Raw genomic sequence first — 12,752 nt, 5'->3', positions numbered from 1 at the left:
TGAAATATTAATTGAAAGCCAAGTCTTGGTCTGATAAGTCTGCATTTTCAAAGAATTTCACATTTTTCTGTCTATATAGTCTTTGTACTTTTTTGCCTTGTTAGTTGAATGTTGGAGGAAAGGGAATGCAGGAAGCAAGGTGGTATTTTACAGTTCCCCTCTCTTTGTGTGCTTTGATTTATTCCTCATGGAAGTCTGCAGAAGCCAGGGGCCTGTGCAGATTTCCTTGTGCATATGGACAGACTGTTTGCATCCTTATATACTGGCTGAGGGACCTGGGGTTGTTCATCCTGGAGAAGAGAAGGCTCTGGGGAGACCTTATTGCACTCTGTCAGTATGTAAAGGGGTTGCTATAAGAAAGATAGGGACAGTCTTTTTAGCAGGGCTTTTTGTGGCAGGGCAAGGGGTGATAGTTTTCTACTAAAAGAGGGGAGATTTAGCCTCCAGATAAGGAAGAAATTTTTTGCAGTGAGGTTGCTGAGACACTGGCACAGGATACCCAGAGAGGTAGTAGGTGCCTCATTCCTGGAAACACTCCAGGTCAGGCTGAACAGGGTTGTGAGCAATTTCATCTAGCTAAAGATGCCCCTGCTCACTGCAGGGGAGTTGGACTAGATGACCTTTGGAGGTCCCTTCCAATCCAAAACTTCCTATGGTTCTATATAGATATAGAAGAGACGTTTGTATTGATGCTTCCAGGAGAGGGCAGCAGAAGACTGACAGTGTGATAAATGCACTTGCTCAACAGCAGCATGGTTCACCTGCTGCAAAAGGATACTGGAGATTGGAAGAGACCTCTGAAGATCATCTGGTTCAACCCCCTGCTCAAGTTTGTGCCTGTTCTGTTGGGGTATTTAACCCAAATGGTGCCAAGGATCTCGGTCTAGGATCTTTGGTCCAGATTAGCAAGAAGTAACAATCAAATATTGCTAAGGAACAACATTATGAGCTGAGGTAATGCAAAATTTGTTGCAAGGAGGAGAATACAACCACTTACTACACAGCCCTTTGTCACAGTGGCCAGGACAGTCTGCACACTTTGGTCCACTTTTGTAAGGTGTAGCTATTTGCATTGCGTTATTTCCTCTGAAATGGGAAAGAAAAACAACACAGAAGAAGATCAAATCTAAGCATTTGACAGGAGTTTGTGTTATTGATCACAACAAAAGTCAATCAGGACGTTTAGAATAAAGTTATTTTTATGGAGAGTCCTGGTTTAGTTTCAGTTATTAATAGAATGCAGAGATATTAATGGAATACTGGAACTTTAATTTTAATTAAGAGGGACGATAAGGTTTAGAGAATACAAATCAATCACTTGTTTGCATTTGTATAATATTATTAGTTTCAAAAAAAAAAAAAAGTGCTTTCTAATAGTGCTCTTCTAATGGCTTTTAAGTGGTTGTGGCTTATAAAGAAATAACCTCAGCAGATGCCTTCTGACATGCAGCTTTTTCAATGGTGCTCTCTTCTCTCTGAACATTCAATTGCTGTTGGCTTCCACTTTGCATCTGAGTTTCTTGTTTGTGGTCAAAGCCATAGAGAGATTTGTGCACGGTGCCTAATTCTGGCAGGGATAGGCCTTTCTTTGTTCATATGCTAAAATTTCATTCACATCTAGTTCAGTGTGAAAAAAAAAATTAATGTCTAATTCGGTATGAAAAAAATCGCTATTTAATCTGATGAGGAACCATCATTCAGAACTACAAATGGGTAAAATTAACTTTGATCATTTTATCCTACATGTGATCAGTGGACTACAGGAGTCTGTGATGACAGCTCCATAATTGCCTGATATATAAAACGAGTAAGAAAAGGGCAGTACTTACGAAGGACAGTACTGGCAAACGTAGAAGTAGTTGAAGCGGTTCATGGGACAGTAGGCAACTGCACATCCTATCTGATAACTGTTGTACCAGATGAGCTGTGGAATAAAACACCCCACACCTTAGTTCAGACTCTCGTAGGTAGAATCATAGAATGGTCTGGGTTGGAAGGGACCTCCAAAGGTCATCTAGATGTGTGCTGTGGTTTGGTTGTGACCTGGCAGTGTTGGGTTAATGGTTGGACTTGAGAATCATAGGATCATAGAAGTGTCAGGGTTGGAAGGGACCTCGAGGTCCAATCCCCCTGCCATGGGCAGGGACATCTCACACTAGATCAGGTTGCTCACAGCCACATCCAGCCTGGCCTTAAAAATCTCCAGGGATTGAGGCTTCTACCACCTCCCTGGGCAACCTGTTCCAGTGTCTCACCACCCTCATGGTGAAGAACTTCTTCCTAACATCCAGTCTGAATCTCCCCGCTTCTAATTTTGCTTCATTCTCCCTAGTCCTATCGCTACCCTACATCCTAAGAAGTCCCCCACCAGGTTTCTTTTAGCCCCCTTCAGACCCTGGAAGGCCACAAGAAGGTCTCCTCAGAGCCTTTTCTTCTCCAGACTGAACAGCTCCAACTCTCAGTCTGTCACCATAGGAGAGGTGCTCCATTAATCTTAAATGTCTCTTCCAACCAACACAATTCTATGATTCTATGTTTTCTTGAATTCTTATCTAAGAACTAACAAAAATAACAGAATCAGAAGACATTTCTTGCTTAGTTTTGTCTATTCAGCTTTTAATTTACAATTTAGCTGCCAGAAAGGATAAATATAACAATGAATTAACCATGTCTTCCAGTTTCCAAATGTTCTTAAATGCAGTTTCTGATAGGCACTAAAATTTAAATTTGAATATTTTCACCATAGATGTTTGGATATTTCTTAATCAGGTATTTTAATCCCTCTATAGAAAATATTTTTTTCTAAATTAAAGGTATTGAATTGTTTATTTTTTCCTACAAAATAATGTTTCCTTCTGAATCATAGGATCAGAGGGAAATATTATTTTTTAGAGGAAAAAATCAATACCTCTGGGCCAGCTCTTCCAAAATACTGGTTCTGTTTCCTCATAATTATCCTCCTCTGGCAGTGGGGGTTGGACTTGAGGATATTCAGAGGTCCCTTCCAACCCTTACCATTCTGTGATTGTGTGAATTACCTAGGAAAGAATATGAATCCATCATTCATTTATGGATCAGAGCATGAATGCCAGACAGTGATTTGAGGACAGTGATAAATAATTTTCTCTGTGTTCCTGTAATTCTAGTGTGTGGCTGCAGTTTGTTTCAGTTCTCCATACCTGGGTGTAGTTCTCAATATTAGCATTTTTGGCAGTTGCTCCATATCCATACTTGAAATTGGAGGACTGGCTGTACCAAACTTGAATTGCTTCAGTCCATGTTTTTGGGTTAGATGATAGCAATACGTTCTCACCACATGTGATACCTGAAGTAGAAGGAGGTCTGTTTTATTACTTAGGAGAGGAGGAAGCTGTGGAGGGGGAGGTAGGACAGAGAGGTTATAGCTACATCCTAAAAAAAAAAAGATAATCTCTATGATGCCAACCTATCCATTCTGTGATTTTAAGAAGAGAGCAGCACACCTCATACTGTGAAAGATGCAGGAAATGGTACTCTGATTTTGGTGAGCTTTCAGTCACAGATATTTATTTGGCTACAAAATGTTACAGGAAAATGTCTCTACAATCATCTACTGCACTCTCTTGTCTCCAGCAGGAGCTCGAAGTGAACACCTCAGGAAAGGTACAAGCATAGGACAAGTACATAGCATCCCTCCCACTTGAGTTCCAAACCTTTGTCTTGAAGGGTAATTATCTGGTAAAGATGATGGTTTTGTGGTTAACAATCCTAAAAAGATATCCTACAATAGGTTAAAAGTTTTTACTTTTAGTTTACATGCACAGGGATTACCTACAAATTGTCATTAGCCCATCAGCTTAGGTTCCACATTTGTCACATACCATTAATGGTCCTCATCTCTCTTGGACTGACTCTCATCTCACACTTTTTTGCCCATTTCAGAGCATTTTGGGCAGCTTTCTCACTCCACACCTGCAAGACACAAAGGAAGAAGGATTCAGGTTGCAGATTATGTTAGTGCAGTCCATGAGAAGAAAAGAGGCATTGAGTGCTGAATGTTCCCCTGGTTCTCAACAGAATGTAGAGGATCTGTGCCAGTTCACACTGCTGGGGCAGGGGCACCACATTTCTCCATCTCTTAAAGGTTGAAGAGCAGGTTATTCTCCACAGTGTCACATAGTCCAGATGCTCCTGATTAATAGTTATACTGTTGCTTCATTTTGACCTTGTGTCTGAGTTAACCTTGTTGGGTGCAGTGCACTAAATGGTATAAAAGTGAATTTTTTAGCCCAGGTGCAGCTGAGGTATAAGGGATAGACAGCAGCTGACCTTTGAACTTGGGGAATGTTTGCAAGCCTCACCATGCAGATGTAACCCTAAAGCACCAGCCAGCTTGTCTGCTCATGGAAGTGACAGGGGTGGGAGCAGCAAAGGGTAAAGCAAGCTCAGCTAAGGATAGCTACATAGATCTAGGCCTTTTTTGTCCCCCTGACAGTGTTTGATTTAGAAGCATGATTCTGCTCCTGCTTCACATTGCTTGCCATATTCTTTCCTTCACCAGGACATGTGTTTCTCTTCTAAAGGAGCTGATTATTCCATAGATTCAAGAGTGTTATCCATAACTTGGTTGGACTACATGACCTTCAAAGGTCCTTTCCAAGCCAAAGCATCCTCTGGCTCTATGAATCTACAATCTGAGAGCCATCCCTGCATGTTGTACCTCGCAGGCTTGCAGTTGCTTACTCTTGCAATGACCAAACACAAGGCAGTAAGTGGTCATTCACTGTGCAGGCTGTGTTAATGTAGGGTTGACAGCAATGAAGAGATGGGTGGTCAATAACCATGGCAAATAACTCTTGATGGGAAACAGTTTCTGTGTTGCTTAACTGAGTTTTTCTAAGTGGAGAAGTTAAGCCATGTTGGTTAGGAGAGAGGTTTTGACTAGCACTTGTGGCCCATCTTGGGACCTTTGCATTACACAAGTTCTTGCAGCATTATGGTGAAGGTGTGCAAAATTGAGCATGAAGCCTGCAGAAACAAAAGGATCAAGTTCTGACTTCTTCATCTTAATCCCAGAGCACCTTTGCTGATCTCTCTGTTCTCTGTGGAAATCAAGCTAGTTGCAAGGTAGGAAATTTAACACATCTAAGTGCAGGGTTCTACACATTGGCCACACAACCCCATGCAGCACTACAGGCTGGGGACAAAGTGGCTGGAGAGCAGCCAGGCAGAAAGGGACCTGGGGGTGCTGGTTGACAGTAGGCTGAACATGAGCCAGCAGTGTGCCCAGGTGGCCAAGAAGGCCAATGGCATCCTGGCCTGGATCAGGCATAGTGTGGCCAGCAGGAGCAGGGAAGTCATTCTGCCCTGTGCTCAGCTCTGGTTAGACTACACCTTGAGTACTGTGTCCAGTTCTGGGCTCCTCAGTTCAAGAAAGATGTTGAGTTGCTTGAATGTGTCCAGAGAAGGGCATCAAGGCTGGGGAGGGGTCTGGAGCACAGCCCTATGAGGAGAGGCTGAGGGCACTGGGGGTGTTTAGCCTGGAGAGGAGAAGGCTCAGGGGAGACCTCATTGCTGTCTACAACTACCTGAAGGGAGGTTGTAGCCAGGTGGAGGTTGGTCTCTTCTCCCAGGCAACCAGTGACAGAAGGAGAGGACACAGTCTCAAACTGCACCAGGGGTGTTTTAGGCTGGGTGTTAGGAAGAAATTCTTCCCAGACAGAGAGATTGGCCATTGGAATGTGCTGCCCAGGGACGTGGTGGAGTCACCATCCCTGGAGGTGTTTAAAATAAGCCTGGCTGAGGCACTTAGTGCCATGGTTTAGTTGATTAGATGGTGTTGGGTGATAGGTTGGACTAGATGATCTCAAAGGTCTTTCCCAACCTGGTAGATTGTGTGATCTGTAAGGCAGAGCTTACCATCTTCAGCATGTTCCTGGCCGTGGGAATTACAGATCTCCGTATTTCATTGTGTTCCTCAAGAATGTGTTTCTGGTTTTGCAACTTAAAAGGATGAAAGGAAGAAATGTCCATTACTTTATGCTGTAAATGCAGGAAAACAACACCAATGAAGGTTTCAGTTATTAGAAGTTTCATAAGCAAGATAATTTAAGAGCTTCTTGTCGTGGTAGAGCTTCTTGGAAATTCCCAACTTTCCTTTATTAGTTCTTCTATTCCTAGGTTAATTGCTGGGGGTTTCTGCTTCCTTACTTGATCTGAACTGCACTTTTCATTAGGAGATATGACCCTAAATGAAATGTGTAGGGAGGAATTCTATCTTTAGGTGTCTCCACATCAAACATGGAGAAAGCTTAGCTCTGGAACCAAATCTCAAGACGGGCTTTGACCTCTGGTGCAAACTGAAAAGGTCACTAGCTCTGCTCAGTTGCTAGCTTTGGAAGTATGTGAAGCTGTGCCAGAACTTAGGATTCTTTGCAGACCATCTTCTGAAACACCTAAGGTCAGGAAAGCAATGAATGTTTTAGATTGTCTCTTACATAGTGATGGCAGGTCATGAATCCTTACAGATAAAAGGGCTGGAATGCTTACACTAGAGTTTCCAGGCTAAAACAACCTTCAGAAAAATAGTCTTCCCACTTAATATCTAAAAATGAGACATCTAATTCTAAGGCAGACATTGTTATGCTTTTTGTCATTACTGAAGAGGGCAGAGGTAACTCATCCCACAAAATCTGAACTCCCTTTTAGGACTGGAAGTTCCATTCTCTCCAATTACCTCTTTCTCCTCTCTTTGTAGAGGGAGCATGACAGAGATCTGGACAACTAAGTCATTGAGATGAGTTCTGCCAATGCTGATGGCCCCTTCTCTAGGCACAGGTTGTAGACTAGAACTAGGCCAGACTATGCCATGTCAGAGATCTACACAATGTGCTCATCTTTTGCTTAGATGAATGCTCCTACCTGTCCAGTAGATTGGTGCAGCAAAACAGCCAGGAAAATGATTGTAGTTAGCAGACCCATTTCTGCAAAGGAAAAAAAAATAAACCAGGATATAAGCCCCCAGATTTAACAGTCTCTGTTGCATAAAGTTAGTGGTGTAATATGGTAGGTGAGCAAGGTACAAAACTACTGCCAGCCCAGCTCTGTCACACAGAAGATTGCTTCAGTTGGTACCTAATAGAGTTGGCTGTGCTGAAACTGTGCACATGAGTGTATGATGATGGCTGGGCACCACTGTCTAGTACAAAAAGACAACTCCACCTTTCACTGAAGCGGGGACTACAAGTAGTATCAAGTCCTGTAGGTCTTGGGATGGATCAATCCCCTCTTGGCTAAGGTATCTTGCACTTGCAACATCTCCTTCATCTTTGCCTCCTTGAATTAAAAAGCACTCATTCATTTGTGGTTTGGTAGGATCAGATCAGTGTCCTGTTTAAGTGTCCATCATCCATACTGGGAACTGATACTTAGAGTGGAGCCCTGAACTCCTCAACAGTTGTCCCTATTTCTTTCCTGCTTCCTATTTCCTCATTCAATCATAGTGAGGCTGATTCTGGACAAGAGGATTGAATGCACTCTCAGTAAGTCTGCAGATGACACTAAATTGGGTGAGAGTATTGATCTGCTTGGGGGTAGGAATGCTCTGCAAAGGGCTCTGGACAGGCTGGATCAATGGGCTGAGGTCGGTTATGGGAAGTTTAATGAAGCCAAGGGCTGGGTCCTGCCCTTGGGTCACAGCAATCACATGCAATGCTACAGGCCTGGGGGAGAATGGCTGGAAAGTTGCCTGGCAGGACCTGGGGTTGTTGGCTGAAAGTGAGGCAGCAGTGTGCTCAGGTGGCCAAGAAAGCTGCCAGCATCCTGACCTGTGTCAGGAACAGTGTGGCCAACAGGACCAGGGAAGTCCACTTGTGGTGAGGCTGCATCTTGAATACTCTGTTCAGTTTTGGGCCCCTCTCTAAAAGAAGCACATTGTATTCCTGGAGTGTGTCTATGGAAGGGTAACATAGCTAGTGAAGCTCCTGGAGCACAAGTCTGATGAGGAACAGCTGAGGGAACTGGGATGTTCAGTCTGGAGAAGTGGAGGCTGAGGGGAGACCTCATTGCTCGCTACAACTCCTTGAAAGGAGGTCATAGTGAGGTGGGAATTGATCTCTTCTCCCTAGTACCAAGTAATAGGAGGAGAGGAAATGGCCTGAAATTGTGCCAGGGGAGGTTTAGTTTGGATATCAGCAAATATTTCATTACAGAAAGAGTGGTCAGGCATTGGAACAGGCTGCCCAGGGAGGTGGTGGAGTCACCATCCCTGTAGACGTTCAGGAAACATGTGGACACTTTGGGACATAGTTTAAGAGCCAAGGTGGTGCCAGGTTGATGGTTGGACTCAATGAGCTTAGAGGTCTTTTCCAGCTGAAACTATTCTATGGTTCTATAATGGCTCAAGCAAATGGTGATGATCACCCTCAAGTTGCATCTGAGACCTAGACGTTCAGGAAACTCTTCACTACTGCCCTTTGTCTGCTAAGGTACCTTCTAGAAGCAAATACCATAGCATGTACACAAACTGTCTCACACCCACTCTTATTTTTCCTGCCAGCTGATAAAGCTTTCAGGGCATAGGAGGTTTGAAAGTTTGTAAGAACAGGAATATTTGTCTTTTCAGTTACTGTGGTAAAAGACTTTTTCCCTGCCTCCTCTGAGTTTACAACTTTAATTTTCATTTTATAAAGCACTATCCACTCTACATCAAAAAAGCACCACCAGCCAACTATAATAATAGATATTTTAATAAGATATAATTTTAGTAAGATAATTTTAATGTAAGATAAAATAAGATAATAATATAAAATAATATAATAAATTTAATAAGACAATAATTTAACTAAGATAATTTTAATGTAAGATAAAATAAGAATAATATAAAATAATACCATAAATTTAATAAGACAATAATTTAACTAAGATATTGTAATGGTTTTTTTTGTACAGTGTATATACCTGAGAGCTTGGGTAGATAGTGAACATTTCTAAGTGGCCAAATTCTGAGTCCAGCTCTACTGGTACCTTCCAATACTCAAGTGAAACAAATTAACATACCAATGATTCAAATGACATTAGAAAACCATTTTCTGTGGATAAACACTCTCTGTAAAACGGATTAATTTGTGTTCACAATTGAAGAATCACAGAATTAACCAGGCTGGAAGAGACCTTCGAGATCCTCAAGTCCAACCATGAATGATGCAAATGAGTCCAGGGGTTACATTTAATCTAAAGAGAGATGAGAATTAGACTCCCCTGAAGCCCCTTCTCACCCAGAAAGGTGGAAGGTATGCTTTCTAAGCAGAAGATATTTATTATTAAACTCCTCCTTGGGGATTCTTATAAACAGACATTTTCGTGTAGTGATCACATTTGATACAGCTTAGATATTAACTTTGTTAGAACTCGTAACACGCTGCCCCACCAATAACAACCAAGTGACTCTAGGGATGAGATCTCTAATACTGGAATGAAATTCTGCATACATTACCTTTGTCCAGCTGGCTTCCTTCCGTGTCTTAGGAAGAGTGGCAGCAGTCAGAGGCTTTCCTCACTCTGGGGCTGTATATATATAGGTTCCCCTGTCAATATTTATTGTCAATAGATGACATCAGCTTTGGGGCTGCACGTTTCAGACGAAAGCCTTCTTTTGGAGAACAGGTGACTGAAAATGAACCAATCCAACAGCATTGTTCTGACTTGGGGTTTTTTCTTATCTCCAGGGCAAGGAAAGAGAGAAGATAAAAGCCCTGTCCTTTTGCAGCACTAGGACTTTACCTTTGCCAAAATACTTGTAGTGCGATGGGCAGGCTGTGGTGCTGGTGGTGTGTTCACACAATTAAAGCTCCAGCTGAGGGATGGTTGATTTGCAGTTATCTTTTCTGGCTCTGCCCTAAGAGTGGGATAAATATTTTGAGGCAGAGACATAAGTCAGTTACTCATTTTATAGCCATGCACAGAATGGTCTTCATGCTGGGCCACACAGTGATATTTGCTTCCAAGTGGTTTCTGACCTTTGATTTGCTACAGAAAATTTATATTGCATTAGCTGAGTGAGGCCAGAAGGCTGTGGCACTAAGCATTACTCTACATGCAATTCACCTTATATGCTGTTCAGGAGTAACCCACTTGCAGAATGGCTACAGTTCATAGGATCATAGGCCAATAGGATATAAGGGGATGGAAGGGACCTCCAAAAATCATCAAGTCCAACCCCCCTGCCAGAGCAGGACCCTAGAATCTAGCACAGGTCACACAGAAACACATCCAGATGGGTCTTGAAAGTCTCCAGAGAAGGAGGCTTTCTCTGTGTATCTCCTTCCTTTTGTCTGAAGAGTTGTGTGCTGTGTGTTTACTTTTTTTCTTCCAGTGCAGTGTCACTCAGCTCACCTTCCCATTTTGCAGAATCTTTGTTTCCACTCATTTGTAGCCTAATATCTCCAAGGCAGCTTTGACATGTCCTTGATGCTCATCTCTGCTTTATTTAAATACAACCTGTCTTGCTTCCTTCTGTGCTGTCTGTTGGCTTTCAGAAGGCAGAAAGCATCTGCACATCTCCTCATTTTTTGCTTGCAGTTCCCTTCTGCCTTGGCCATGATGCCTTGCACACCGAGCACGGTGTCGATGTCGCTGTCCAGAACAAAACTCAGTGTTGGTCCATTGTTTGCTGTTCTCTACAGTGTTTCTGCAGCTGTATGCTGTTGCCAGCATTTTAATATCAGAGTAGATTTCCTTTCCAACACAGCTACTTTTGTTCTTTATTTGTATGGCTGGCAGCACTAGGGGAAGGTGCTTGTGATAAGGTCTTCCGTCTCCTTCCACGTGCTGAGATAAGGGCAAGGGTGCTTTTTTCATCTGAAGTGCTTGTGACAACTTTGATGAGACCAGGGTTATCACCATCAGAAAGCCTAATAAACTGCCTACCATAGTGATTAAGATTGCATCTTTATTGACTGTGAGCTGAGGTAGTCTGGCACCTCCAGGTACTTGGTGTTTGGGGAGGTAGTTCCCTGTAAAGAGTAATTTTCATTAATATGCAACAGTCAGCTTTATTTGTAGTGGTAAAATGAAACAGTACTGCAAGTACTTCTTTCCAGTGTACCACACCTGTTTGAATAGCAAAATTCATTTGCTCTTTAAAGAATGTCTGCCAGATAGGCTGCAATTCCTGATGGATAAAATATTTGGGAAGAAAACAAAGATTAATGAAACTGACCTCCGGCCCCATGGTACAAAGAGCAATTTAGTAATTCACCTGGAAGGGTGGAGGAGTTTAATTAAACAAAAATATTAATTCCACAAGGATCTGCAAATGTGTGGGTTGTTTCAAAGAAAAATTAGTTTAAGAGATTTGACTGTGGAAGTGCTTCTTCCTTCTCCCAGCACTTATATAAACATGAACAATAAGAATCTGATTTGAGCTAAAGCAATGAAGACAAAATTCCAGTTTCTTCATACCAGTTTCTTCAGTTCAATTGCACTGAAGTTAATGGCAGCTTAACTAAAGCCTTTGATTGAAAATTATGCTGTTCTGTGTGGGTCAGGGTTTGCAGAGAGCTTTTTCATAGCTATACAGAACACCATGCAGACCTCATCCTTTTAACTAACTTTATTTTGCTACAAGGGGCATTGTTAATTTCTTCCAGACAACCCAAATCAGCTTCCACTCCAGATTATTATTAAGGAGGTAACCAACAGGCTGATAACTGAGTTAGTGTCAGATGCCACACAAAAGAACCCAACCCAAGCAAAGGCAAGGCACACCAACACAGAAGTCATGAGTTTCTTTGAAGGCTAACAGACTACCAAGGTTGAGATACTGGGCATAAAAAAGTTGCAAACTGGGAATTTTGGCTACAGCACCATTATAAGATTTTAGTAGGGCCTCTTGTAATAGGGCAAGAGGTGATGGCTTTAAACTAAAAGAGGGGAGATTCAGACTAGATAGCAGGAAGACATTTTTGTCAGTAAGGGTAGAGAAAGACTGGCACAGGCTGGCACCAGAGAGGTGGTAGAAGCCTCACTCCAGAGCAGGTTGGAGGGACTCTGAGCAGCCTGATCTAGCTGAAGATCACAGAATCCTATAGTTTTGGGTTGGAAGGGATCTGTAAAGCTCATCTAGCCCAACCCCCCCCCTGCATTAATCAGGGGCATCCCCAGCTAGGTCAGGTTGCTCAGAGCTGCATTAAGCCTGACCTTGGATGCCTCCAGGGATGGGACCTCCACCACTTCTCTGGGCAACTTGTTCCAGTGTTCTACCACCCTTGTTCCAGTGTTCTACCACCCTTGTTCCAGTGTTCTACCACCCTCATTGTAAAGAACTTCTTTCTGCTCTCTGTAGTTGGACCAGATGAGCTTTAAAGGTCCCTTCAAGCCCCAACCATTCTGTGATTCTCTGATAGTAGTGTAGCATTATTTTTGAACTGAAGGAGGACTTTTTTCAGCCAGCATGGGCAGCAGGCAGAGCAAACCCACCACCCTCCTGCAGGAAATATACCTACTCAATGCCTGCCTTCAACCTTTGGAGAGCAAAGCTATTCACCCTGACTTTTCTCTGCCATCTTTCAGTCCAGGCAGACACACTGATTAGATTTTTACCTACTGTGGCACAGCTGCAGTTTTGAAGAGTTGAAATTTGCAAAGAGGACATTTCAGGCACTGTTGCCAGCAGCATTTTTCAGGTCTGCTGTTGGAGGCAGACTGTCAGCATGACTGTTCCACCTTTGTTGGCCTGCACTGACTGCTGAATTTAAGGCTCTGCTGGATGTCAT

At 42.8% G+C, this 12,752-nt stretch overlaps 1 protein-coding gene across 1 annotated transcript in view; it reads right to left on the bottom strand.

The window, feature by feature from the left end:
• Nucleotides 1-12,752, bottom strand: part of CRISP2 (cysteine rich secretory protein 2) — a 39,593-nt gene that overhangs the window by 179 nt on the left and 26,662 nt on the right. The window contains exons 8-13 of the mRNA XM_054383384.1: nucleotides 6,901-6,962; nucleotides 5,899-6,021; nucleotides 3,861-3,951; nucleotides 3,180-3,325; nucleotides 1,830-1,924; nucleotides 998-1,086 (exon numbers count right to left, since the gene is read on the bottom strand). Of these exons, the coding sequence (XP_054239359.1) occupies nucleotides 998-1,086; nucleotides 1,830-1,924; nucleotides 3,180-3,325; nucleotides 3,861-3,951; nucleotides 5,899-6,021; nucleotides 6,901-6,962 (606 nt within the window). The remainder of the gene's footprint in view (nucleotides 1-997; nucleotides 1,087-1,829; nucleotides 1,925-3,179; nucleotides 3,326-3,860; nucleotides 3,952-5,898; nucleotides 6,022-6,900; nucleotides 6,963-12,752) is intronic.

This window comes from Indicator indicator, chromosome 9 (assembly GCF_027791375.1).
Source record: "Indicator indicator isolate 239-I01 chromosome 9, UM_Iind_1.1, whole genome shotgun sequence".
Taxonomy (NCBI): domain Eukaryota; kingdom Metazoa; phylum Chordata; class Aves; order Piciformes; family Indicatoridae; genus Indicator; species Indicator indicator.
Note: the sequence above shows the minus strand (reverse complement) of the source record. Positions and strands in the feature narration are given on the sequence as shown.